This window comes from Mesoplodon bidens (assembly GCF_964165515.1).
Source record: "Mesoplodon bidens genome assembly, chromosome: 20".
In the NCBI taxonomy this organism is placed as follows: domain Eukaryota; kingdom Metazoa; phylum Chordata; class Mammalia; order Artiodactyla; family Ziphiidae; genus Mesoplodon; species Mesoplodon bidens.
The window spans coordinates 8,431,645-8,456,352 of NC_138181.1; the positions used below are offsets into that span (position 1 = coordinate 8,431,645).

The 24,708-nt window shown below is 41.2% G+C and overlaps 1 protein-coding gene across 9 annotated transcripts in view; it reads left to right on the plus strand.

The window, feature by feature from the left end:
- RNF170 (ring finger protein 170) overlaps positions 1-21,687 on the plus strand; it is a 30,442-nt gene extending 8,755 nt beyond the window's left edge. For 6 of the 9 annotated variants that reach the window (XM_081220939.1, XM_081220934.1, XM_081220936.1 and 3 more), the window contains 5 exons: positions 5,694-5,772; positions 7,417-7,525; positions 11,073-11,146; positions 14,633-14,743; positions 18,851-21,687. In XM_081220939.1, coding sequence (XP_081077065.1) covers positions 5,694-5,772; positions 7,417-7,525; positions 11,073-11,146; positions 14,633-14,743; positions 18,851-19,120 — 643 coding nt within the window. In that variant the 3' untranslated portion in view covers positions 19,121-21,687. The remainder of the gene's footprint in view (positions 1-5,693; positions 5,773-7,416; positions 7,526-11,072; positions 11,147-14,632; positions 14,744-18,850) is intronic. The other 3 variants (XM_081220940.1, XM_081220938.1, XM_081220942.1) reach the window with 1 other exon arrangement.
- The last annotated feature ends 3,021 nt before the right edge of the window (positions 21,688-24,708 follow it).

The following is a 24,708-nucleotide window of genomic DNA, read 5'->3' on the forward strand; positions in this document are numbered from 1 at the left end:
AACAGCATTAAGGTGTATTAATCAGAATAATCAGATAAAGGTCACATATAGATTATATTCAGTTTGGGTCAAGAATTTTAAATTGGAAAACATTCAGAGGAGGTTATCAAAATGGGTAAAGCTATGGAAACAAATCATATAAAAATGCCTGAAAGAACTGGGGATATCTAGCTTAGGGGAAAAAACTGTAGGATGCAAAAGCTTTAAATACGATGAGAGCTTGTTTTGTTGAAGAACAATTAGGTTAATTCTGTGTAGCTTCTTGGGGAGAACTAGGTGTAAAGGAGAAGACCTACAGATTTTTCCTTCTTATGTAGTGAAGGACCCAGGTCTTCCCTACCGTTACTCTCCTGTGTCTCCTTTATATTTACACAGAACTCTTCACTTCTGGTCACCAAATGTGTGTGGGCTTTTCCCCTCCAGGCAATTCTCCATGACACCAGCTGGGTGTCCCACAATTTAACTCACTTCTGATACTGTCTGTCTGGAGATGGTGTCAGCTCCACAGGTTAAGGGCTCGGTCCCACAAGCCTGCTCCCCACCACACTTCATATGCCAACGGCAAGTAGTAGGTCCCCAAGTCACCCCCAGCTTCTGTCTGATTTCTGTCCCCAGGTTATCCACAAGAAATCGGAGGTTCTCGTGACCCCCTCCTCAGGTTTGATTACTTTGCTAGAGCAGGTCACAGAACTCAGGGAAGCAGTTAGGTTTACCAGTTTATTAAAGGGTGTGATAAGGGATACAGATGCACAGCCAGATGAAGAGATGCATAGGGCGAGGTCCGGGGGGTCCTGAGCGCAGGACCTTCCTGGTGTGGACGTGTTCACCCATCTGAAGCTCTCCGGGCCGCACTGCTGGGATCCAGTGGAGGCTCCCTCACGTAGGCGTGATCCATTATTCACTCTGTTTCTGGCCCCTCCTCTCTGGAGAATTGGGGCAGGGGTGGAGGATGCTGAACATTCCAAGCTTCTAATCAGGACTTTGTCCTTCTGGGGAGCAGCCCTCATCCAAGAGCCCACCCAGAGTCGCCTCATTAGAGCGAAAGACACTCCTGTCACCCAGGAATTTACAAGGCCTTCAGGAACGCTGTGTGAGGGGCCAGGTCAAAGACCAAATATTAGAATACAAGGTACTCCTAGTGCTCTCATCACTGAGGAAGTTGCAAGTGTTTCTGGAGCTCTGTGCCAGGAACCAGGGGCAGAGACCAATATCTATTAATAGATATTTTCTCTTACCTCATACAGGGCCAATAGGTGGAGTTAAATGATGAGATTTTGGCTTAACCTACGATATAACTTTTCAAATAATATAAGGTGCTCCCCATTACGTGGATGTTGTCTTGAATCTGTCATATGATTGGATGAGGGGTCAGTTTAAGTTGCTGTCCAGCTGTTCAGATTCAAATTCAGTTGGCAATTGTCATCCTGCTACTTTAGCTGAAGTATTCAATTAATGAGTTAGGGGAGGGGTAGCATGCGTACTAGGATATTCAAACAAAGGAACTTTTTGTCTCTTTTCTGTAATTTCTTTGATGTCTGTAGTCATTATAATTCATCCTTTGTTTGTATTGTGGTAACATATCCATAACATAAAAGTTATCACTTTAAGTGTACAATTCATTGGTATTAAGTACATTCACAGTGTTGTGTAACCATCACCACTGTTTATTTCCAGAACTTTCTCATCATCCGAAACAGAAACTCTACCAGTTAAATAATAACTCCTTATTTCTCCTCCCCCTGCTCCTGGTAACCTTTATTCCACCTTCTGCCTCGAGAAATTAGGCTATTCTGGGTACCTCATAAAGTGGAATTAGACAGTGTCTGTCCATTTGTGGCTGGCTTATTTCATTTAGCGTAATGCATGCAAGGTTCATCCATGCTGTATCATCTACCAGAATTTCATTCCTTTTTATGGCTGAATAATATTCCATTGTATGTATATACCACATTTTGTTTATTCATCTGTTGATGGATATTTAGGTTGTTCCCACCTTTTGGCTATTTTGAATGGTGCTCTGTGAACGTTGGGGTACAAGAATCTGTTTGAGTCCTTGCTTTCAGCTGGAATTGCATGATCATGTGGTAATTCTGTGTGTAACTTTTTGAGGAACCTTCAGTCTGTTTTTCACAGCAGCTGCCCGGTTTTACATTCCCACCAGCTATGCACAATGGTTCTAATTTCTCTACATCCTGGCCAACAGTTGCTACTTTGTGTTTTTTTTGATAGTCATCCTAGTGGGTGTGAAGGGGTATCTCACTGTGGTTTTCATTTGCATTTCACTGATGACTCATGATGTTGAACATCATTTCATGTGCTTATTGGCCATCTGTATGACTTCTTTAGAGAAATGTCTATTCAAGTCCTTCATGCATATTCGAATTAGGTTGTTTGCTTTTCTGTGTTTGAGATATGAGTTATTTCTATATTCTATCTTAATCACCTGTCAAATATATGATTTATAAATATTTTATTTCATTCTGTTGGTTGTCTTTTTATACTCTTGATAGTGTCCTTTGATGCACAGAATTTTTAAATTTTGATGAAGTCCAATTTATCTATTTTTTCGTTTGTTGCCTGTGTTTTGGTGTCATGGTTATGAAATCATTGCCAATGGGCTTCCCTGGTGGTGCAGTGGTTGAGAGTCCGCCTGCCGACGCGGGGGACGCGGGTTCGTGCCCCGGTCCGGGAGGATCCCACATGCCGCGGAGAGGCTGGGCCCGTAAGCCAGGGCCGCTGGGCCTGCGCGTCCGGAGCCTGTGCTCTGCAGCGGGAGAGGCCACAACAGTGAGAGGCCAGCGTATCGCAAAAAAAAAGAAATCATTGCCAAATCCAAGATCACAGAGATTTCCCTCTATGTTTTTTTCTAAGATTTTTATAGTTGTAGCTCTTAAGTTTAGGTCTTCTATCCATTTTGAGTTAATTTTTGTATATGGTATGAGCTAAGGGTCCAACTTCATTCTATTTGCATATGGATATCCAGTTTTTCCCGCACCATTTGTTGAAAAGACTGTCCTTACTCCACGGAAGGGTCTTGGCACCCTTGTCAAAAACCAACTGACCATATATGTGAAAGTTTATTTCTGGTCTCTATGGTCTATTCCATTGGTTTATACGTTTGTCCTTATTACCAGCACCACATTGTTTTTACTATAACTTTGTGGCAAGTTTTGAAATCAGGAAGTGTCTTACAACTTTGTTCTTCTCTTTCAAGATTATCTTGGCTATTTGGAGTCCCTTGAGATACCATATAAATTTTAGGATGGGTTTTTCTACTTCTGCAAAGAATGCTGTTGGGATTTTGATAGGGGTTGCACTGAATCTGAAGATAGATGACTTTGGATAGTATTGACATCCTAACAATGTTGTCTTCCAATCTATGAACCTGGGATGTCTTTCTGTTTATTTGTGTCTTCTTTCATATCTTTCAGCAATGTTCTGTAGTTACAATTAATTTCTTTTAAAATCTTCTCTATTTGGTCTTCCTTCTTAAGCCATTAATAATAGCTGCCATGTGTTGACATACCAGAAGCCAGTCAAGAGGGTCTGGTAGGCAGGTTAACCTATGAACCACATGCTTGCATATTTGTAAACTTTGATTCAAACTTCCTTTCCTGACCCACGCTTTGGGTATCATTGCTTTCCTCGTATCAGAGGTTCCTGGCTCTTTTCCAGGGCTACATATAACTTAACTGGTTTGACAGTTTTGGTTTCTCTTTTCAGAGAACTTAGAAGGACCATAAATCGTTTATAAATACACTAAAAACACATGTACTTCTGTTTCATAGCAGAGCCACTGTTTTCCTTGGCATCTCACTTTAGACCTGCTTAGTGTCAAATGCCATCATTTTCTCATAGCTAAGGTGATCATATTGTTAAAGAACAAAAATTAAACCAAGTAAATTTGAAGATCTAATTGGCTTTACTAAGCTATTCATGAATCAGGCAGCATGCCATCCAGCAAGTAGAGAGATACTTCCGTTGTATGAAATGGAAGGTTTTTATAGGCAGAAGGAGGGTGGGGCAAGGAAATTATTAGCAAAAGAAAAGTAAGGATTATTTCAGGCCAAGACTTCTTCTTCTGGGGGAAGGAAATGGCAGGGGTCTTATCATGCAGGCTACCTCCTTGGTACTGACCAGGAAACCCCAGATTGACCAATTCAGATCCCGTTCCTGGGGAATGTGGGAGCTGCAGTTGGGCCAGGTGTGAAGTCTCGGTTTGGTGTCATAGGCTTTAGCACAGGTGATGCCATTTGAGGCCTGAGGTTTTCTCTATAACAGTATGTTCCTGATCTTCTAATCTAGCTTTCAATCTATCTTGATTAGATTTCTAGATTTTTGGTTCTGTACTCAAAGCTGCCAGTCACAATTAGCTACCTGAGCTACAGGCCATGTTTAGCATCTTGGGCTGTTTGTTCTTGTTCTTTGGCTATACTTTGACTTTTCTAATATTCTACTATCAGATTTAAGAATTTTATATCTTCTCTTTTATGGAAAGAGACCAAAAGAAAGACCTTCCAGTCACATGGTTTACATCAATCCTCTGAAAACCATGACTGTTTTTTTCCAATGAAAAGGGAATGGTTTTTCATTGTCAAAGAGCTGAGAATTTCCAGTTAGCTGGGTGTTTCCTGGTGTGTAAATAGGCTGGTTCCTGGGCTGTTCCTTGAAAGATTGTTTTTCCCATAGAGTAGCTTTCTTTCACTGATTCATTTATTCAGTCATAAGAACGTAACATTTTAAAATAAATAATCCACCAAAATTTAAGGTGTTTAAACAGAATTCAAGTAGTTTCATTTATGTTGAGCTTCTGATTAGATATTTGACTTTAAATTGTTTTTATGTCGTCTCTGAACTAATGGTTATATTTTTTCAGCTTTCTTTTCTAAAATTTAAATTTTTTTACTAAAAATTAAATAACCCTGGGATGGATTTCTTTAATTTTCCTTATCCCATTAGAATATTGATTTAGAATTCTTATTGCTGTGCTATATTGGTTCAGCTAGAGAGTAAAGGTTCTTCTATAGATTAACACCGACACTGAGTAGACTTAAAATATTGCTGTTAGAGATTTAGGTTTAGAAAAAACTGCTATAGCCAAATGACACTAAACTGGTTCAGATGTAAATCTTCACCCCTGACCCTACCAACCTAACCACTGCTTCTAGTTTTCAGTCCTCACTTCACTCATCCTATCCTTTTATATGGACCTCTAACTTCCTGCCTTTGATTCTTCATTTTAATTGTTAATGTTAAGATATTAGTGGTATCATAGGTTTGGGCTTTTCTACATTATACATTTTAGGTTTTGTTTTTCTCTGTCCCTCTCACCTCATAGGTGAAAAGTTGGGAGAAGGACCTAATTAGATATGGAAAAGTGTTCAAATACATAATAATACAAGAAACTTACAAAAGAAATAAACGTGTTATATTATATGTAAGTCTGAAATTACATTCAATCCCCAAGGTACTAGGCCTCTGGATTTCATCATTTGCCAGTTAAACCTGAAATGAGCCGATAATCAGTGATCTCAGAATAGCCTGGAATGTTCAGTCCTACAGTTGGAGTACAGTTGTAGGCCATCATTTACATTTCTTATGTTGCTAGTAGTGTAGGTCAAAACTTAGAACCATAAGGAAAATGGATTCATCTAACAATATTTTATATTAAAACCATATTATACTTTATTCAGCAGAAATGCACATCAAAACATTCACCCAGAAAACCAAGAGCTAGTACGGGTGCTTCGGGAACAACTTCAAACAGAACAGGTACTGTTGTGATATAAGTCTGTGCATGTGTATGAGGAGTAGATGTTATCACTCCCCTTGCATAAGAAATTGCGATGATATATCAATAAATTCCTTTTTGGAAGCATGTGCTGCTTTCCTGCTTGGAGTTACCTTTTATTATTCTATTGATTGTACATTTTCAGATTAAGCAAATGACTAGTCTTAATCTAATTAAGATGTTTCCATGAATTTAGTTTTAACTTGCTTTAAAAGACAACAGCTTTCCCATTATTTACTTGTGAGGAAATAATTACTGTCTAATTGGCTTTAATGAAATGTAGTGGAAAAACTACTCTTTCTAAAATATATTCCCGGGCTTCCCTGGTGGCGCAGTGGTGAAGAACCCGCCTGCCAATGCAGGGGACACGGGTTCGAGCCCCGGTCCAGGAGGATCCCACATGCCGCGGAGCAACTAAGCCCGTGTGCCACAACTACTGAGCCTGCGCTCTAGAGCCCGCGAGCCACAACTACTGAAGCCCGCACACCTAGAGCCCGTGCTCCGCAACAAGAGAAGCCACCACAATGAGAAGCGCATGCACCGCAACGAAGCGTAGCCCCCACTCGCAGCAACTAAAGAAAGACCACGTGCAGCAACAAAGACCCAATGCAGCCAAAAATAAATAAATAAAATTTTAAAAATAAATAAATAAAATATATTCCCCTAAGACCTTCAAAGAAGTGACTCTAAGGGATGGCTGTTTTCCTTTTCTTTTTCCTCGGTGATCAAAGTTGTTAAAACTACTTAAGCAAAGAAGAAAACTGTTCTCCTGTGCCTCTTCTTTGCTTTTCACCATATGGATCCCTAAGAACCAGAAACGGAATGTATTTTATGGAAGCTGGATTAAGTAGGATATTGTATACCTTCATGCTGAGATACCTAATATCAAAAAAAAAATTGTCTACCCACCAGTCAAATTTTAATTCCAAAGAGGGTTTTTATGATTTATCCATTCACCAAATATTTATTGAACATCTACCATATGCCAGACATTGTTCTGGGCATTGAGAATTCATTTGTGAACTAAACAGACAAGAATTCTTGCTTCATAGAACTTAAATTCACTGATGCAAAAATAGTTTAAGCGTATTAGTGGTACTGTGTTCCAGAGCTCTTGTTATCAATAATTCATGCTGGCCTGGTGTTTTATAATTTACAAAGTGATTTCACATACAACTATCTCATTTAATCTTCAAAGATGTAACGACTATCAGGAATGTATGAATGAAACATGTTAAAAATAGAAGAAAGCTAACACCTGGGGAGTAGTTTGACATTTCTTGTTGTTCAGCTAATGAATGCATTAGCTCAGCCTGTGTTACCCAGAATAACTTACTCTTTCTAATAGAGTAACTCCTGAGTTAATCGGCTTTTTATCTTTAGATATATGTTTTTATCTTTATCTTTAGACTGTGTTCAGGAAGGAAGGTAGAGACCATGCAGTTTAGGCAGAACAACACTGGAGCCTCATAAGTTTATCAAACTTGTAAGACCTTAACTAGTGCACATCTAAAATTTGAGGATTACACAGTCCTGACTGTATCGTTAAGTATACTTTAGCATGAAGGTGAATTTTGAAAAGCCTGTGTGTGTTGTGTCTCAATATGCACTTGTTTTCTCACCAGGATGCACCTGCTGCTGCCCGACAGCAGTTCTACACTGACATGTACTGTCCGATTTGTTTACATCAAGCTTCCCTCCCTGTTGAAACAAACTGTGGACATCTCTTTTGTGGTAAGCAAACAATGCTGTTCTTGGTAAAAGTAACTATTTAGACCAAGACCCGTGTGTGTGCACAAGCTGGATTCCTAATTTTCTCTGTGTCATGTTTTGTATTTTGTGAGTGGGGCAGATTGCTTCTGAGATCCTGCTCTTGTTGTCAGCCACTTTTATTTAGTGTCTGTAGGTTCAAAGCTTTAAAAGACTAGTTATTCAGCCCCCCAATAAACAGAAATGTGTGTCTTTGAATAGTAAGTTAAGGGTATCTGTACCATGCGGGAGTCACTGAATTCCTCATTTTCATCGCTTTTTGGTGGTTTCATTTATTACTCCTCCTTCCCAAGGCAGGAGGGTTCTTCTCCCAAGGGCCTTGCCCAAGACCTTCCCTGGGCGCTGCCACCCCTTTTCCACTCTGAGTCGGTGCAGAAGTTCTTACCTCTCTTCCTCCGGGACTTCCAGAGGCTTGGGAACCCTAGAACACAGAGGGACGAGAAAGGACGTTGATGTCGCACTAACTTAGTGTCAGGAAGGGGTGCTGTCCACCTCTGGCGTCTCCTGACCTTCCAGGAAGAGTCACAGAGAGTGATGGGACATACCGCGTAGCCACTGCTGGCTGTGGTCCCGTGAGATTGGCAGGAGTCGGTTATTATGGGCCTGCTGTGCGCTGGACGCAACATACTCCCATCTCATCCCAGCTCACAGGTGAGGAACCCCGAGGCTCAGCAGTGCTCAGAAATTTTACAAAGGGCAGCCCAGCTGCAGACGGACAGAGCTAGGTTTTAAACCCGGGTCTGACTTCACAGCCTGTGCGCAGTTCTGTTGGCTCAGCCAAAAAGTTCGTTCGGGATTTCCTGTAAGATGTTATCAAAAACCCAAATGAATTTTTTGGCCAACCCAATACTATGTGATCGGGGGTTTATACAACTGCTCTCTCCTTAAGGTTTATCTCATCATTAGACCTATTTTTTATTGGTAGTATTTCTTTCCCTTCGAACAGCTGTATGCAAGATAGGGTGCTAATTGCTCGCAAACTGTACTGATTTAACATGTAGCGTACAGTGATTTGTACTTTGCTTTCTCCCCTTGGTATCTTTTCTCTAAGAGTCAGAATTCCAAGGTATACAGTGTTACTGCTCATGCTGTTGGGGGTGAAATAAAGTATCTGGAATCCATTCCATGCTATGCAGGGTTTTCTGTATCTTGTGCCCATTTAGTCAGTACTGACCAATCCCATCATTGCCTCATCCATTAATGTCAACCTCTTCCCTCAGGTTTGTGTCTAAGTAACTAACGAATTACAAAGCACTATTTCAGTGTCTATCCTTCATTATCTGCTGGAAGTGCTAGTGAGCAGCCGAATAATGACAGATCAGGTGTTGGGGTAGGGGATTAAATGGCCATCAGAGAAAGCAGATGCTCCCCCTCAAACCTCTAGCTGACGTTCCTTATCGACTGTGGACTCGCTCTGGGTCTGGCTGTGCCTCGGCCATCCCCTAGCACAGCACCCGAGGCAGGGGTTGGGAATCAGTGAGGTCTGGCAGGCTGGGCGAAGTCTGTTTGCCAGCCCAGGCTTAGGTGATGCACTGTGTGGATAACCCGGTCAGTTGAGAGATGGCTGTGCTGTGCTCTTGGTTTTACCTCTGGATCTGGGGTAATAGGGTAGATTCCTTCCGATATCCTGCTCTTCTTGTCGGGACACTTTTATTTACTGTCTGTAGCTTCAAAGGTTAAAAAAAAAACAACTAGTTATTCAGCTTCTCAATAAATAGAAATGTGTTTCTTTGAACAGTAGTTCAAGGATACCGATACCATGTATATGAAGAGCATTTCAGCTTAGCTCCATGTGTGGAACTACAGTTCCTTTACAGCAAGTCAAGAGTAACAGCAGCAACAGACTTCACCTAACTTGCATCTGTAACCCACATTATTTTATTTAATTCCCCAGCAGTCTTATGAGGTCTTATTCTCATGTTACAAATAGACAGATCTAAAGAGATTGTGCCCTGGATTCAAGTCATTGAGTCATCTCTCCCGCCATCCTAGTTAAGGGAAAGCATCAGGCACATCACAGCAGATGTGTATGAACTGAAGTGTTTGATTTGCTGGACCATAGTTTTCCAGTGCAGGCAAGTGGCCGCTACATAATTTGCAAACCAAGGACACCAATACTCCAATCTGTGGGAAAAAGTTACGGAATTAAATAAATTAACATATGTCAAAACACATTGGACTTTTGGGTGAAAAGGTAGTAGATAAATCTAAGGCATCATTACAGATGGTAATAATACTAACATATTTATGATCGGTTTTGCTTTCATATGGTTTCTGTATGAAATTAGACTGCTCAAAGTATTTAGTAAATATTATCTAGTTAACATAGCACCCTGAGAGCAGGAAAAGATATCAGATACAGAATGGTTTAGCTTTTTAAACTTGTCTTTAAATCATCAAACCAGTTTTTCCCCACAGTCACTAATGGTCAGGTTGGGCAGCCTTGGCTTCATCCAGTGGCCTGCTCACCAGTGTCCTCGTGTACTGTTACTTCTGCCTCTGGGACTTGTCCCTGCCATCGCAAAACCCAGAGCGTCCTCCCTCCTGTCTTCTGCCTATCTAATCTTACCACCCCTACAAAGTTGGGTTCAAATTCTGTACACCTTTTGTACTGAAATTTAATATTACACACTTCAAGATGTAACTACCTTCTGAGTCATTTAAGTATGTTACCTTGGTCTCCTCAGTTTGATTGAAGGAGCCAGGAAGCAGTTAGTTCAGATTCATGGTGGAACCTGGATGACCCGAGAAATGGGGGCCTGCAGAGAAGAAACTGAATGGGCTCCTTAAACATCAGCCAGTATTTAAAAATACTCCTTCTTCATTTGTTACTGGTCTGAACTTCAGTGCCTGTACACTTAGTGCACCTACCACCACTTTTTAAGGTCTGTAAATCCTCTCTCTAGGCCGTGTTTACCTGTTTCACTGCTCATCAATGCCTTCAAGAAGAAAAATCAAATCCATCCAGTACAAAAGTTGATTCAGTTACTTAACTGGATTATGAACTTTGGTAGGGCAGGAAGCGTGAAATCTTTGTATCCTTTGGCTCCTCTGCGTATACTAACTAATTACTATTATTGACACTTAAGTGACATGGTTTTCTAAACTTTTTAAAAAATGGAAGTTGTGTTTCTGTAACATATATCAAATTTGGAGCAGAAAATTTATAGTGTGATTTGTTGGTTGTCATATGTACAGTAATGTTCAAGTACTGTTTTATTTACACACATAGGAAATGCAGTATTTTCTTTTAAGCCTCATAGCATTGAAGCAGTTAATGCATGCTTGCTTTTGATTGTAAAAATGCTTGTATCTTAACTGGTAGTTTAAATTAAAATATTTTTCAGTGGCTGGGAATTATTATTAGATTTGAATTTGCCTTAAGAGTTGGTTGGATAAAGTAAAAAACATTTTTAAATAGGTGATGCTGTTAAAATATTTCAAATATATGAAACTTCCCCAGGATATATGGACTTAAAAAACATCAATATTAATGTTTTCTTCCCACTAGGTACCTGCATTGTGGCGTACTGGCGATACGGTTCATGGCTTGGGGCAATCAGTTGTCCAATCTGTAGACAAACGGTAATGTTTGTGCCCAGAAAACATCATTTATACTAGCTCATTTTGTAAATTTTTATAGTTTCTGTATCTAACTCTTGAATTATTTTTATGTTTTTAGCATAACTTCATTTATCCCAAGCTTCTCTGATGTTTCTCCATTATTTTTTTTAATGTCTTTAAGACACCTCAAAAAAAAAGGGAATTCCCTTTGATATCCCTTCAGTCATAGTGAAAAACAGCTGGTACATGAACCCTTCCCCAAATCCTAATAAGTCTTTGTTGTAACACCAGCAAGGGAAAAACTGAACTGGCCATCAGGCTTAAGCAAATATGCCCTGCATAGACTTCTTCTGAAAAAAATAGTTTTTCAGTTGTACTTTCTTTTTAACCTGCCCATCTGTGGTGAGGGTCCAGACAGCTTTAAGTGACGAACAATGCCTTTGAAAAATGTCTCTTGTGGAGCCGTGGCCACATCGCATCATCCAGAGCAGATTAGCCTGTTACATCAGTACAGATCTGCCTCCGAGGGATGCAGTGAGGTTTTACGCACGTGTGTCGGAGACTGAAGTATCAGTACACTACCAAACGGCTCAATTTCTTCGACAAACCGGAGAAACAAAATTTTGTTTCATTTGAAAAATCTGAGAAACTGATATTTGTAGTTTTTAAGTTAATAAATATAGCCAAATGGGATGTTCTATTCACTTTTCAGAATTTCCTTTATATTTATATTATTCTTTTCATTTAAAATATATGCCTGATAATGACTCATGATCAGGTACACAGACAGCCTCTCCTTGGGAAGTCTTCCAGTGCAAACGGACGTCCCGACCAAGATGGAGAGCTTCCAAGTCAGGATGCTGAATTGAGTGCACGCATTTGCTTTTGCTCCCTCTGGCAACCCCACCGAAACAGGAAAGGCGTAAACCCACAGGGACCACAAAGTAGAATAAGATTAGAGAAGGCACAACAGTTGTTCAAAAATTCTTTGTAAAATATAACAGACGTACAGAAAAGCACACAAAATAAAGAGGTACAGCTCGCTGACTTGTCACAAAGCAACACCTGAGTAGCCACCACTCAGGTGAAGAAACAGAAACTGGCCACAGCCCCAGAAGCCTCCTTGGGACCCCTTCCAAATCTCCCCCACTTCCTTCCTCCCTCTCCTAGAGGTAGCTACTATTTGACTCTTACGATAAGCATTTCCTTGATTTTCTTTACAGTTTTATTACCTTAGCATGCTCCTCTAAGATTACTGTTCAGTTTTGCCTAATTTGGGGACTGTATATAAATAAAACCATATGGTGTGCACTGTTAAATACAGACACACATACACAGAAATGCACACACGTGTGTGTACCTTTCAGCCATTGTTCTAGCTTATCCACTTCCCCCATTGCTGCCTTTTTTGGTTGGAGAGAGGAAGGTTCAAGGCTTTCTCTTCTTTCCTTCTTGCTTCTATCGATACATCCCCAGATTCTGCCTCTTTCACACTTTTTACCACATGGTTAGGAGGAAGATCATTTTTTTGTACCACCTCTCCGGCTGATTTGATGTGTGACACAAGGCAGTTGGCCCTGAAGCTTATTTGCCAGTGCCACCTCTCATCTTTAGCTCTCTGCCAGCAACACGGAGACCAGGCCGAAGGTCTTGCCCTAAAGAATTAGTTCCACCACCTGCCCCTCTTTCTGGCACTACCTGTGGCTTTTCATAGGGCATATGCACATTAGCAGGTGGTATCCTTTGGACCACAGGTAAATTGGCTAGAGGCGAAAAAGGTAGAGATAAACTTGTGGGTTCCCTAACTGCAGTGCGTTCCCACTGCAGTTCATCTACCTGCCCCACCGCCTGCTTCACTGGGAACAGTGTGCAGGCTGCTGTCTGTGGCTGGAACATGGTCACCATGTCTCCCCTGGGCACACACACTGACACGCCAGCGGTCCTACCATGCCCCTAGGGTGACTGCAAGTGTCAAGCTTTCTGGACACCCCAGACAGAGGAAGTCCTTCCTCTCCAGCTTCACTATAACGCCTACCCCAGTGCCTTATGATGGGCTGTTGAACACGTCTCCCTCCCCTTCTATCCTGGGGATTGTGATCACCAAGGCACAAGGCCACGTTGTCCTTTTTTTGTACGCCTAGCACTTAGCGCAGTGCCTGGCCCATGTACGTGGTCAGTTAATATTTAGTGAAAGAATTCATCTTTATTAACAAAGTTGTGAAGAGGTGGCTGTACCTGCTGTTCCTAGCACCTGCTGCTCTTAGGCAGTCCCATGTTTGGGAAGCACCTGAGCCGTGGGATCCTGGTTTTACAGCTGAGCTGAGGGTCAAAACAACAGCAAGATGATTTAAACCCAAGTCTATCACGGCTCCTTCCCATATCTGTCTCTCTGTACAGTGGCCATTTCTATAGGAGGTGTTATATTTTAAAATATACTTGTTTTTCGAGGTACTGTCATCTTCATATTACCCAAGTGTAGTCCAGGAACATTTGTGTATCCTCCTTAGCTCTGCCATGGAGGAATCAGTGTTAAATGTATTATGTTATATCACAGTATCAAGAATTACCTTTTTTTTTTTTTTTTTTTTTTGCGGTACGCGGGCCTCTCACTGTTGCGGCCTCTCCCGTTGTGGAGCACAGGCTCCGGACGCGCAGGCTCAGCGGCCATGGATCACGGGCCCAGCCGCTCCGCGGCATGTGGGATCCTCCCGGACCGGGGCACGAACCCGTGTCCCCTGCATTGGCAGGCGGACTCTCAACCACTACGCCACCAGGGAAGCCCAAGAATTACCTTTTTGATTGTAGTAGAGATGGGTGCTTGAGAGCTGGTTCCTGCAATAACTTCATCTCTGTGTGATGCTGGTAGCATTCAAAGATAATTCACGGCTTCCCTGGTGGCGCAGTGGTTGAGAGTCCGCCTGCCGATGCAGGGGACACGGGTTCATGCTCCGGTCCGGGAAGATCCCACGTGCCGCGGAGCGGCTGGGCCCGTGAGCCATGGCCGCTGAGCCTGCGCGTCCGGAGCCTGTGCTCCGCAATGGGAGAGGCCACAGCAGTGAGAGACCCGTGTACCACAAAAAAAAAAAAAAAAAGATAATTCAGATACCAGAGAGGATAAGGAATCATGATTTTAATCAAAAAAGAAAGCCCTAATTTTCTTCTCTCAAAGTGATATGTCACTTTGCTCCTGAATATTTTCTCATCATTCTTATATCCTCAAATGTCTGTTAGCCCAAACAGAGAACTACTAACTTGATCCCTGGTGTGGATTGAAAAGTACTTAAACCAGTGCCCATTTTATTTTACAGGAGTTCAAATAACATTTTGAATGGATCTTATTGTAAGGAAATAGTAGCTGACTTTTCTCCCCTGTGTTGCCTTTGTTAAAAGAAATGAGCGAAATCTAAATTGAGCAGCTTTTCTCATTCTATTGAATAATAATACAAAAGGAAAAAAAATTAACGCTGCAGAAAGGTGCAACAATTCTTTTTTTCTGTAAATCTACAGGTAACTTTACTGCTAACAGTATTTGGTGAAAATGACCAGTCTCAGGATGCTGTATCATTGCATCAAGATATTAATGATTATAACCGGAGATTCTCAGGGCAGCCCAGATCTGTAAGTACTGCTGTAGCGGGTGCCAAGTTAAGAGTGTGATGATACTTCTCCTTTGTAAAGTGAGATTTACCAACAAATAGTCAATGTGAAAAGTCTGTGTGTGTTACGTAAAGTCTGCTTTTCATTGTTGCTGTCATTCACTGAGTTACAGCTTTCCCAAGGACTGCAGTTTTCTATCTTTTAAAAAATGGCATTATAAAACTCTTTATGAAAGTGATACCAGCAAAAAAAAAGCAATAGAAAAAAATTGGAGGGAAAGGTAAAATTATTGACTCCTACCTGATTCTACAATAGGGTTTGTCTTACGGGAAACTTACAACTGAGAACTTCTGGAGGGAGATTTACCATCGTGTTTTACTCTGTTTTACCCTCTGGCCCCATTTGGATTTGTTCCCTTAAGTAACCCTAAGTGTTGGGGCTTTTGTATGTCGGGTATTCAAAAGCATTCTATTTTTAAAGAGCACATTAATTCTACAGTTGCCCCTCCTCCCCAAAAAGGCATTTGATAGATTAAAAACCCACACTTTACTGACTCATCCCAGTTTTCTCACAATTTAACAAAGAATTCTAGAAGCGTGTGACTAAATATGTACTTGAAAACCCAGAACACACTCGGTACAAATTCGTACTGGAAGCCCAGACCGTGCTCCACGCTCTAGGCTCTGACGTCCACTTGCTCAGCGTACCTCCCACTGGCGCGTTCCTGGCGTCTCGGACACGAGGTGTAACGTGCACAACCCTGACCCGACCCCTCCTGACCTCAGCGTTACTCAGCTCAGTGCCGACGTCCTCTTCTCCCTCGGTCCCCTTCTCTGATCTGTAAAGAAGTCCTAACGTGTCTCTTCTCTTTCTGGGCATGCTGACATTTCTGCCTCATAACAAGGCCTGTGTCTGTAGCCGTCAGACTAGGCCAGGCCACCACCATCTCTTGCTTAGGACAACTGCAGTGACCTCTTCACTCGGACCTTTTCCTCTGCACAGCAGCCCGAGTCATATTTTGAAAACATAAGACAGACCACGACGCTCTTGTGTTTTGAAACTTCTGAATTTCTGGAATTATGTCCCCACTCCTGGCTGTGGCTTTCAAGGCCCTGCATGGCCTGGTCCCCCCTCCCCTCCCTCGGGATGCGGCTCTCAGAACACACTCCAGGCCTCCCCACCTTCGAGCCTCCCCACCTTCGTGCCTCACTCGTGCCATTTCCTCTGCTCAGAATGCTTGTCCCGCTGCTCGCCTCCGGGCTGACTTCCTCATCCTTCAGGTCGGCCCTAGTATATCTTCCTCGGAGAGGCTGTCCCCGATCAACCAGGGCACTCTCTGTCATTGCCCTCCGACCTTGTTCATTACCGTTCTCTCGGGAGACGGAAAGCTCCATGAGGGTGAGGACCGTGTATATTTAGTCACTACTGTGGTCTCAGTGTCTGGAATCCAGTAGGCCTTAATGTTTGTAGAATTTATGGTTATCCTTAAGATAGAAATGATACTCCTCCTCCCAGCCAAGAATATAAGCTGTTAAAATGCTTCTGTATTACACAACTGCGTAGACTTGTGCTCCCTTGTACATGCTGTTCCTCATCCTGGGACGTCAGGTACATTTAAAGGCATACAGTTTCGCCTGCCGTGGATGGTGACAGGCAAAACTTAGTGACAAGAAAAGCTTGACCTGGTCCCTGTTGCCCTCCGTGGTTCTCTGGGAGCCTCTTCTGCTGTTTCGAATCTGGCAGTTTTCTTATGTATCCTCCAGGGGCATCTTAGGACGATTCTTTTTTTTGGAGTTTTATTAATTAATTTATTTATTTTTGCTGTGTTGGGTCTTCGTTTCTGTGCGAGGGCTTCCTCCAGTTGTGGCAAGCGGGGGCCACTCCTCATCGCAGTGCGCGGGCCTCTCACCATCGCGGCCTCTCCCGTTGCGGAGCACAGGCTCCAGACGCGCAGGCTCAGTAGTTGTGGCTCACGGGCCTAGCTGCTCCGCGGCACGCGGGATCCTCCCAGCCCAGGGCTCGAACCTGTGTCCCCTGCACTAGCAGGCAGATTCTCAACCACTGCGCCACCAGGGAAGCCCTTAGGACGATTCTTTGAAGATCAGTGTTTCAAATTCAAGAACTACCACTGAACTTAAAAAAATCATTTTAAGGTGTTCATTCGTATTTTAAAGTGTGAAGCATACCATTGCTCAGTTATTTTGTGTGCGTCAGATATATACTTAATGAATAAGAAAGCTTGGTATGTGATGAAATTACACTATAATAAAGACATTTAGCTCTCACTTTGATATTCTACCCCCGAGTTAGAGTCAGATTGTGATTAGTACACAAACATTTCTTAATAACCCGTTCCATATTTCTTGTCTAATCACTACAGATTTTGTATAAACACCACCATATGAGAACTGAACAAAATAGCCCTGATAAAGGACAGAACAGTATTCAAAAGACATACTGGCTGGTCATTAGAATATTTTAAGTAATTTACCATAGACCTTGTGAAAAGCTGTATAGCTGTTTTGCTTTAAGTATTAGTTTCTTCCACAGAGAACAGAAAATCAGCATGAGGAGTGATTCTAAAAAGACCATTTTTGTTCTTTTGTGATCAGTTTTCCAAAAGGAGTTACAAGATTTTCTTTGTCTGGTGGGGTTTTTAAAACCGTTTTCTCATCGCTTGCTCAGTTCTTCCCATTTTCATCTCCATCTCCCTCTCAACTTATTCAGCATTTGTTGGACAAAATACGTACTTAGAGTTGGATTTGTGATATTTATACAGATTGTTAAAAACAGCTGAACTGTGGGCACTGGAATGACTACAGGAAATGATCTACTTCCTCTGGCCAGTTTCTCTTGCATCCCCCAACCCCTGAGAAGTAAGACCTCAAAGAAGTTAGGTTGAGGAGTTGTCATGGTGCCTCATGACTATACGCGGAGTTATGGTCATGCAGTCAGCTAAGAGCTATGCAGAGGAAGTGAGAAGTTTCCAGTCAGAGAAGAAACTGACTTGCTCAAGGTCATACAAATAGATACTGGTACTGTCTTTTTTTAAAAAAAACAACTTTATTTAGATGTAATTTACACACCATATAGTACCCGTTTAAAGTACACAATTCAGTGGGTTTTAGTATATTTACAAAGTAAATATAATCTAATTATAAGTCTGTATATATTCAGAAACCATAATCATTTCCGGAAAGGGTAGGGCCTGGCATTCCAAAAATCTTTGTGGCAATTAATAATTCACTTAGGGCTTCCCTGGTGGCGCAGTGGTTGAGAGTCCGCCTGCCGATGCAGGGGACACGGGTTCGTGCCCCGGTCCGGGAGGATCCCACATGCCGCAGAGCGGCTGGGCCCGTGAGCCATGGCCGCTGAGCCTGCGCGTCCAGAGCCTGTGCTCCGCAACGGGAGGGGCCACAGCGGTGAGAGGTCCGCGTACCACAAAAAAAAAAAAAAAAAAAAAAAAAAAAAAAAATTCACTTAAACTCAAGCTAAGCAGAATAAACATCCTAAGAAGGAAATCAGTTTCATTGCTATTCTTAGATGGTCAAAGCCATCAAAGTTGATGTGTCTGTATATACTTGTATATTCTATATATGTATATACTTATGTATTATCTGGCAATTTATCAAGGTCTTTTATAACAATGTCTCTTCTAGTTCATAACAGTCCTTGTGGCACATCCTCAATTAGTTGTTGACTTACCTCTAGTAGGTTAAACAACTTTCCCCAAGGTCACTTGGCTAATAAGTGGTCTGTCCAACTTTAAAGCTGAGACTTGAGCTCAAGCCTCAGCCTAGTTCAGTACACTGGGTTCTTTGTAGGTTTATTTTACTAACTCAAATTAGAAATAACTTGAGTTTTGTATTACTATATCCTGTGCTTCAAATTTGTTGATATTTTAGTTACTTTGCAGTTATCTGCAATAAGACCTATTTTATAAGAACCTAGTCATCAAAGAACTATTTTCAAATAAAATGTGTAACGAGAAAATATGGTGTTCAGTGAATACGTGAAACTCCTTCATTCATGTTAACTGAGTTTGTCTGCATGTTGTAAGAAAATGATATTATTTTTAAGTCTAACACACTAGATACCAAATCACCGTATTTGTTCTTCCCCCACCAGATTATGGAAAGAATTATGGACCTACCCACTTTACTGAGGCATGCATTCAGGGAGGTGTTTTCAGTCGGAGGCCTTTTCTGGATGTTCCGTATCAGGATAATACTTTGTTTAATGGGGGCTTTTTTCTATCTCATATCGCCTCTAGATTTTGTGCCTGAAGCCCTGTTTGGAATTCTAGGCTTTCTCGATGATTTCTTTGTCGTCTTTTTGTTGCTCATCTATATCTCTATTATGTACCGAGAAGTAGTAACACAGAGACTCAACAGATGAGAGAATGAGTGCCCTAAAATATTTGAGCCAATGTGTAAAATCAAACAAAAAGACCATGACAGTTTAAAGCCTTTGAATATTATCTTACAAGTTTAAAACCACCGTATGACGAACATTTGATTGTCATTTGGCAAATGCCTAGCAATATATGACTGGAATTTTTACATGTTGCAGGTTCCAATAGTAAGGTTAGAATTATAGTGATTTACAACTGTATCTTCATTCTGTGTTGTCTATCAAGTTGTGGGAAAAATATGGAATTATATAAAATGGGATGCTTCTATATCTTCTCCCCCACCAAGCTATTCAGGTTAACTGGATGTATAGTAAGGTGTTGTCAAAGGTACAGTTTATCCAATTCCTCCTTCTCGGTGAGTACCTACGTGATAATATATTGCTGTGAGACTCACCTAAGTATTTTGGTTACAATAAAATATTGTACACTATTGGGGAAAAGTCAGTGTTTCTTTGAGTAGCTAGGTTTTGTTCATTTGGAGCAGTTCTGCTTTTCCATTCTGATATAATTCTTTGCTACCAGCTGAAGGGGAAAGAAGAAACTTGAACTTTGTTAATTTGATTTCATATTCTGGTTTACAGGACACTTTCTTAAGCGATAGGAGAATTAACAAGTTGTGAGACACTGGACTCCAGGCAGCACGCTTGATATTCTCAGTTATGGCATTTCAGTAAGAGTTTGGTCCTCTTATAGGAACAGTATATAAAAGTTACTTGTAAAGGGAGCTTTTGTTTCAGGAACCTGGGTGATGCTGCAGACACACGGCAGTTTGGTACGTTCCTGAGGAAGCTGGTTCTCCGTAGCTGTGAACATCAAAGCCCTGAGGAGGGCACTAGGAACACCATTTAAATCTGACAAGAGAAATTACTGGTGAGCTATAGCAACAGAATGTACAGATTTGGTTTGTTTTCTCTTGTCAGAACACTTTTGTAATACTGTCCCTAGATGACAGAATATAGCCCAGATTCATCAGGCCTTGTGCAGAATGAGATGACTCAGCAGGAACGTTATCTTGGTTTTTGGATGACTACAGCCTAAGCACTTAACGCTCTCTTACGCAGTTTTCTGTTTGAGAAGAATCAAAACCGCAAGTATTACGAAATCTTAACTCCCTCAGCTGGCACTGCCCTTGAGTGACCTGGACAGCAGGGTAGTCACTGATCCCCAGGGCTCAGGCAGTGTCAGCTCTGTGCCTGGCAGCCACTGCTAGTCCTCCGGTCCACTCATGTATCAGTGAGCCTCACTGTCACAGTCTTCCAGGTGAATCAGAGGCCATCAACTGATGAGATGCTGAATGATACATCAGCAGTGTCTTGTAATTTGAGCCTAAGACAAAGCTGCTGCTTGTCACAGAGAAAAACAAAATCCTTAAGTATAGCACGTTGTAATTAAAGCAATTTCTTGCATACTGTTCATTTAATCCTCAAGAGAGTTAGGTGAAGAAGGCAGGGCATTACCTTCCTTTTCATAGATGAAATCCCTGACGTAGATGAAAGGGTTTTTTTTTTGTCTGAAGCCATGCACAGATAAGTGACCGAACTGGTATTAGACTCCTAGGACTCCTACATGGGGAGAAACTGGGATCCTTTGGAAGACTTTTGGAACATACTGGGTGGAGTAGGACAGCTTGGGTTCTCCTAAGCGCAAAGGTCTAGAAAGATTACATATCAAGACTCCACGAATCCTGATTCACCATGTCCAAATCAAAGTTCTCATAGGGTGGCACACTTCACAGCAAACCGTTGCAGCTGCAATCACTAACTTGAGAAGCTAATGAGTAGGAGTTCGTTACACCACCACTTACCAGTCTCAAAACGCATTGCCTACCAATTACAAATTTGGTGTGGGGCTATGGCAAAGGCATTTTTGAAAGGATTTCATTTTCTGTGCATGTGTTCTGCTTCAAGTGTCACACTTAGTTACAATACTTTTATTGTAACATTTGGAATTCCTTCTAAGACTTCCCTGGGAGAGGCGTATTGTACCAACTTCTGTAACATACAAAACCACTGTATGAAGTCGTACTAAGTTGAAAAGGGAATATGTGTCTTCTCAGAATTTTAGACCTGTTTATTATGTCATCTTTATTGATCAGTGATAATAAATGTAGAAGGGGTCCGAGAGTATTTAAAGCAAGTAGAGTCAATCAGTGTTTTAAATTTTTAAACATCACAGTAATACTTCTGTGATTCAGAGTTAGAGCATATAAATCAAAGCAACAGTTTGGATTCGTGTAAACAACAATATTGTAACTTTCAAAAAACAGATGGTCCAGCCCCAGGGGCAGATGATAACTCGGGCAGCTCTGTGGGGAGGGAGACGGAGGAAACAGCTGTTCTAACCATCCACTAGAACAGTGGTTCCAGCTACTACAGTTCTCAGCACTGAAAGTAACACGGGAAGAAAGGACTGTGCTGGTCCCTGTGGCTGTGTGGATGCCTACCTCACAGAGCTGTTTCAGAGGACTGACAGTTTGGTTCAAACCTTGTGATTTAAGAGTTTGTCAAGCAGTGACTCTTTTGAATAAATGCAACATATCTAAAATTAAAAAGTAGCTGTTATTGTCTGGTTTCTTTGACACTGTCTGCTTTAAAATTCGGAACTCCTGAAATAGCATTCAATACAATGGTTGCAATGGCTTTCTTTTTCACCTCATCACGTTCCTAATTAATTTTAAAATTTAAAACGTAGAAATGTTTTTGAGAAAAATTATTTAATGTGGGCAATCTATATTAATTCTGGACAATAAGGGTGAGATGGGAATCAGTACCCTTGCACCCTGATTCCCCACCCTTATTTCTTTTGAGTGTGTATTTTACTGAAACTGTATAGTTGATAAGTGAAATGTTCTTTTCTGAGTCTGAGGGATAGGAAAAGGGCACTCAGGTTTTAAGGCCCTAAGACTTAAAGAGTCTCCCAAGACCAGGTTAGTAGGCTTTAAGGGCTGCTGACAGGAGGCGATCCTGTCACAGAGATAAAGACAATCGTTGAGCTTTTGCTGTTCAGTCAGAACCAGACCATCTTCACGGCATCAGTATTTGTTTGAAGCATCGAGTTCCTGACTGCAAGCAAATCTCAGGTGTTATCAGTCACTGTCCCCTTCACCCACTGCCTCCTCTGACTTGTCCCATGTCCAGAACGGGGCATGAGGGGTGTACACACCCGTTAGACAACACTGAGCATGTCTGAGCACTGTCCTTTTTCTTCCAGACTAGTGGCCTTTTAAGGGGAATGTAGTATGTGACATAGGAGAGGGCTAAGGGCTAAATAAAGATGTTTTAAACTTCACTATATCTAACAGTTTAGATTTTAATTAATTTTAAAACACAAAATTTAAAAATAACTACTTAAAAATATCTAATAATTCAGATCAAAACACTCACCCTGCTAATCGGTCTTAGAGAAAACCTATAGTTAACATCTACATGGAAATTAATCTTTGTTTCACAAATCCTAGAATGTTAACAGCTGTAAGGGACCTTAGAAACTGACTAGTTTTTGTGTTTTCTCTGTGAAAATCTGATAAAACCTATGGATAGCTCCCCCAGAAAAATGGATATATACACATATGTATAGTTTTGATTCATTTTCAGGGGATTCAAAGAGCTGACCATTCATGGATTCTAAATTAGGAATTCCTCAGTCCTACAGCCTAACCCTACAGATGAAGATAATGAGGCCCAGAGAGAATGAATGTGAGGGTATTTTAAAATAAAAACTGTTTATAGAAAAAGCAGCATAGTTGGATAGAAACTAAAATCTAAACTGTTAGAGATCAGTGAGTTTAAGGCATCTTTAGGCCTTAGCCTTCTCCAACATCAAAACAAGTGGTGTATTTTTCTTCAGTTTATCAAGCAAGAACACAAAGTGTACCCTTCTAGAAAAACTGAGACAAAACCTACCCTTTTAAGGTCAAGGGTTAAATTTTCCTGTTTCCCTAAAAAGTGTTCTATTAGTAAATGAATTAGCTCCCGGCCTCTTAAGACTCTGAAGAACATCAAACTTCTAACTATGCTTCAGTTCATCTGTATTTATTCCCTTTCCCTTAAATGGTCACATAAAGCTACGCATATATTCACTTTCGATATTTACTGAAGTGGTCAGATGAAGAGATCATAAGAGCATATAAACATCTCTCATTCTCTAAAAAAAAAAAAATGGCAGTTTTGCCTATCTTGTGTGGCCCTTGTTTGCTTAATAAGCTATTTTATTAAAGTAGAACAAATACCATACATCTTATAAAGGTCAGATGATGAATTATCATAAAGTGAACACACTGTTTAACCATCACTTTGGTCAAAAGATGCATTTACCACCATCCCATAGGCCCCCCCTTCATTGTTGCCTCTCTCCCCAAAAGTAGCCTCTTCTGACTTTAGTTTTACCTACTTTTGTGTTTTTACTCTACAAAAAAACAGAATCATATAGTGTATTTCTTTTGTGTCTGACTTCTTCAACATTATGTTTGTTAAGAATCATCCAGGTTATGGGACTGCTTTATTTTAATTGCTGTATAGTATTCCACTGTATGACTGTACCACAACTTACTCGAGTAACTATTAATGGACGTTTGGGTTGCTTCCATCAACATTTTTAAAAAGCAGACAATCATCTTTGAAAAGTAAAAATGCTTCCTTGAAGTCACCCCTTGACAAGTAAGGAACAGGTATTTCAGCCTTAGGAAATGTTAAGAAATGGGCAAAGGAGAAGCCAATGATGGGTGCAGGTTAGTTTAGAGGTAGTGAAAATTATTTTTCTATTAAGCAAATAAATTGATTTGCAGACCACACTGAAAATTTAGTTCGGGGGACTGTTTTTTACATAGAAAAATACAACCTTCAGTTCAGTAATATATATGTATTTTAATTACATTCAATTCACCTTACCAGTAAATTTACCATTTTGAAGTAAGGAAACACTAGAATAATAGTCAACAAATGATAAAAATGTTTATTTCATTTCCAAGTTACGGATAGCTAGAAGACAGAAGGGGAGGGGAGAACAGAACTTGGCTGAGGGAAATCCAACCAAACGACTGAAATGACCGGATCACAAGCCTCAAAAGGGCACCCTGGACTGGCTGGGGAGCTTCCACGCTTCTTTAGTAGCCTGCATTCCCAACCTCAGAACTATTTATACTTTCTTTCACGTCTGACATTCCTCAGTCCTACAGCCCCAAAGCTTCCGGAATCACTCCCACCCCTCCAAGGCCTCTATCCTGTTGGGGGACATAGTTCTTTTTTTAAAAAAAATTTTTTTAAAGGTCATCAGCATCTCAGTAAAAGGCACCGCCGTCCATCTATCTTAAGTGCTCCAGCCAGAAACTCACGCTCAAATCACCCCGGTAGCTTGATCCTTTTCCTCCTCATTCTCATTTCCATCCATCAGCAAGCCCTGGTGCTTCTGACCCTTACACCGTCTCAGTCCAAAGCTGCCAACCTCTTGCTCGCCTGAAACAGCCCCTTAGTTGGTCGGCTCACTTTCGCTGTTGCCCTTTACTGATAAACTCTTCCTTTAACAGCCAGAATGACCTTTTCAAAATGTTTAAATGGCTGAGCGGCTTCCCACTGCG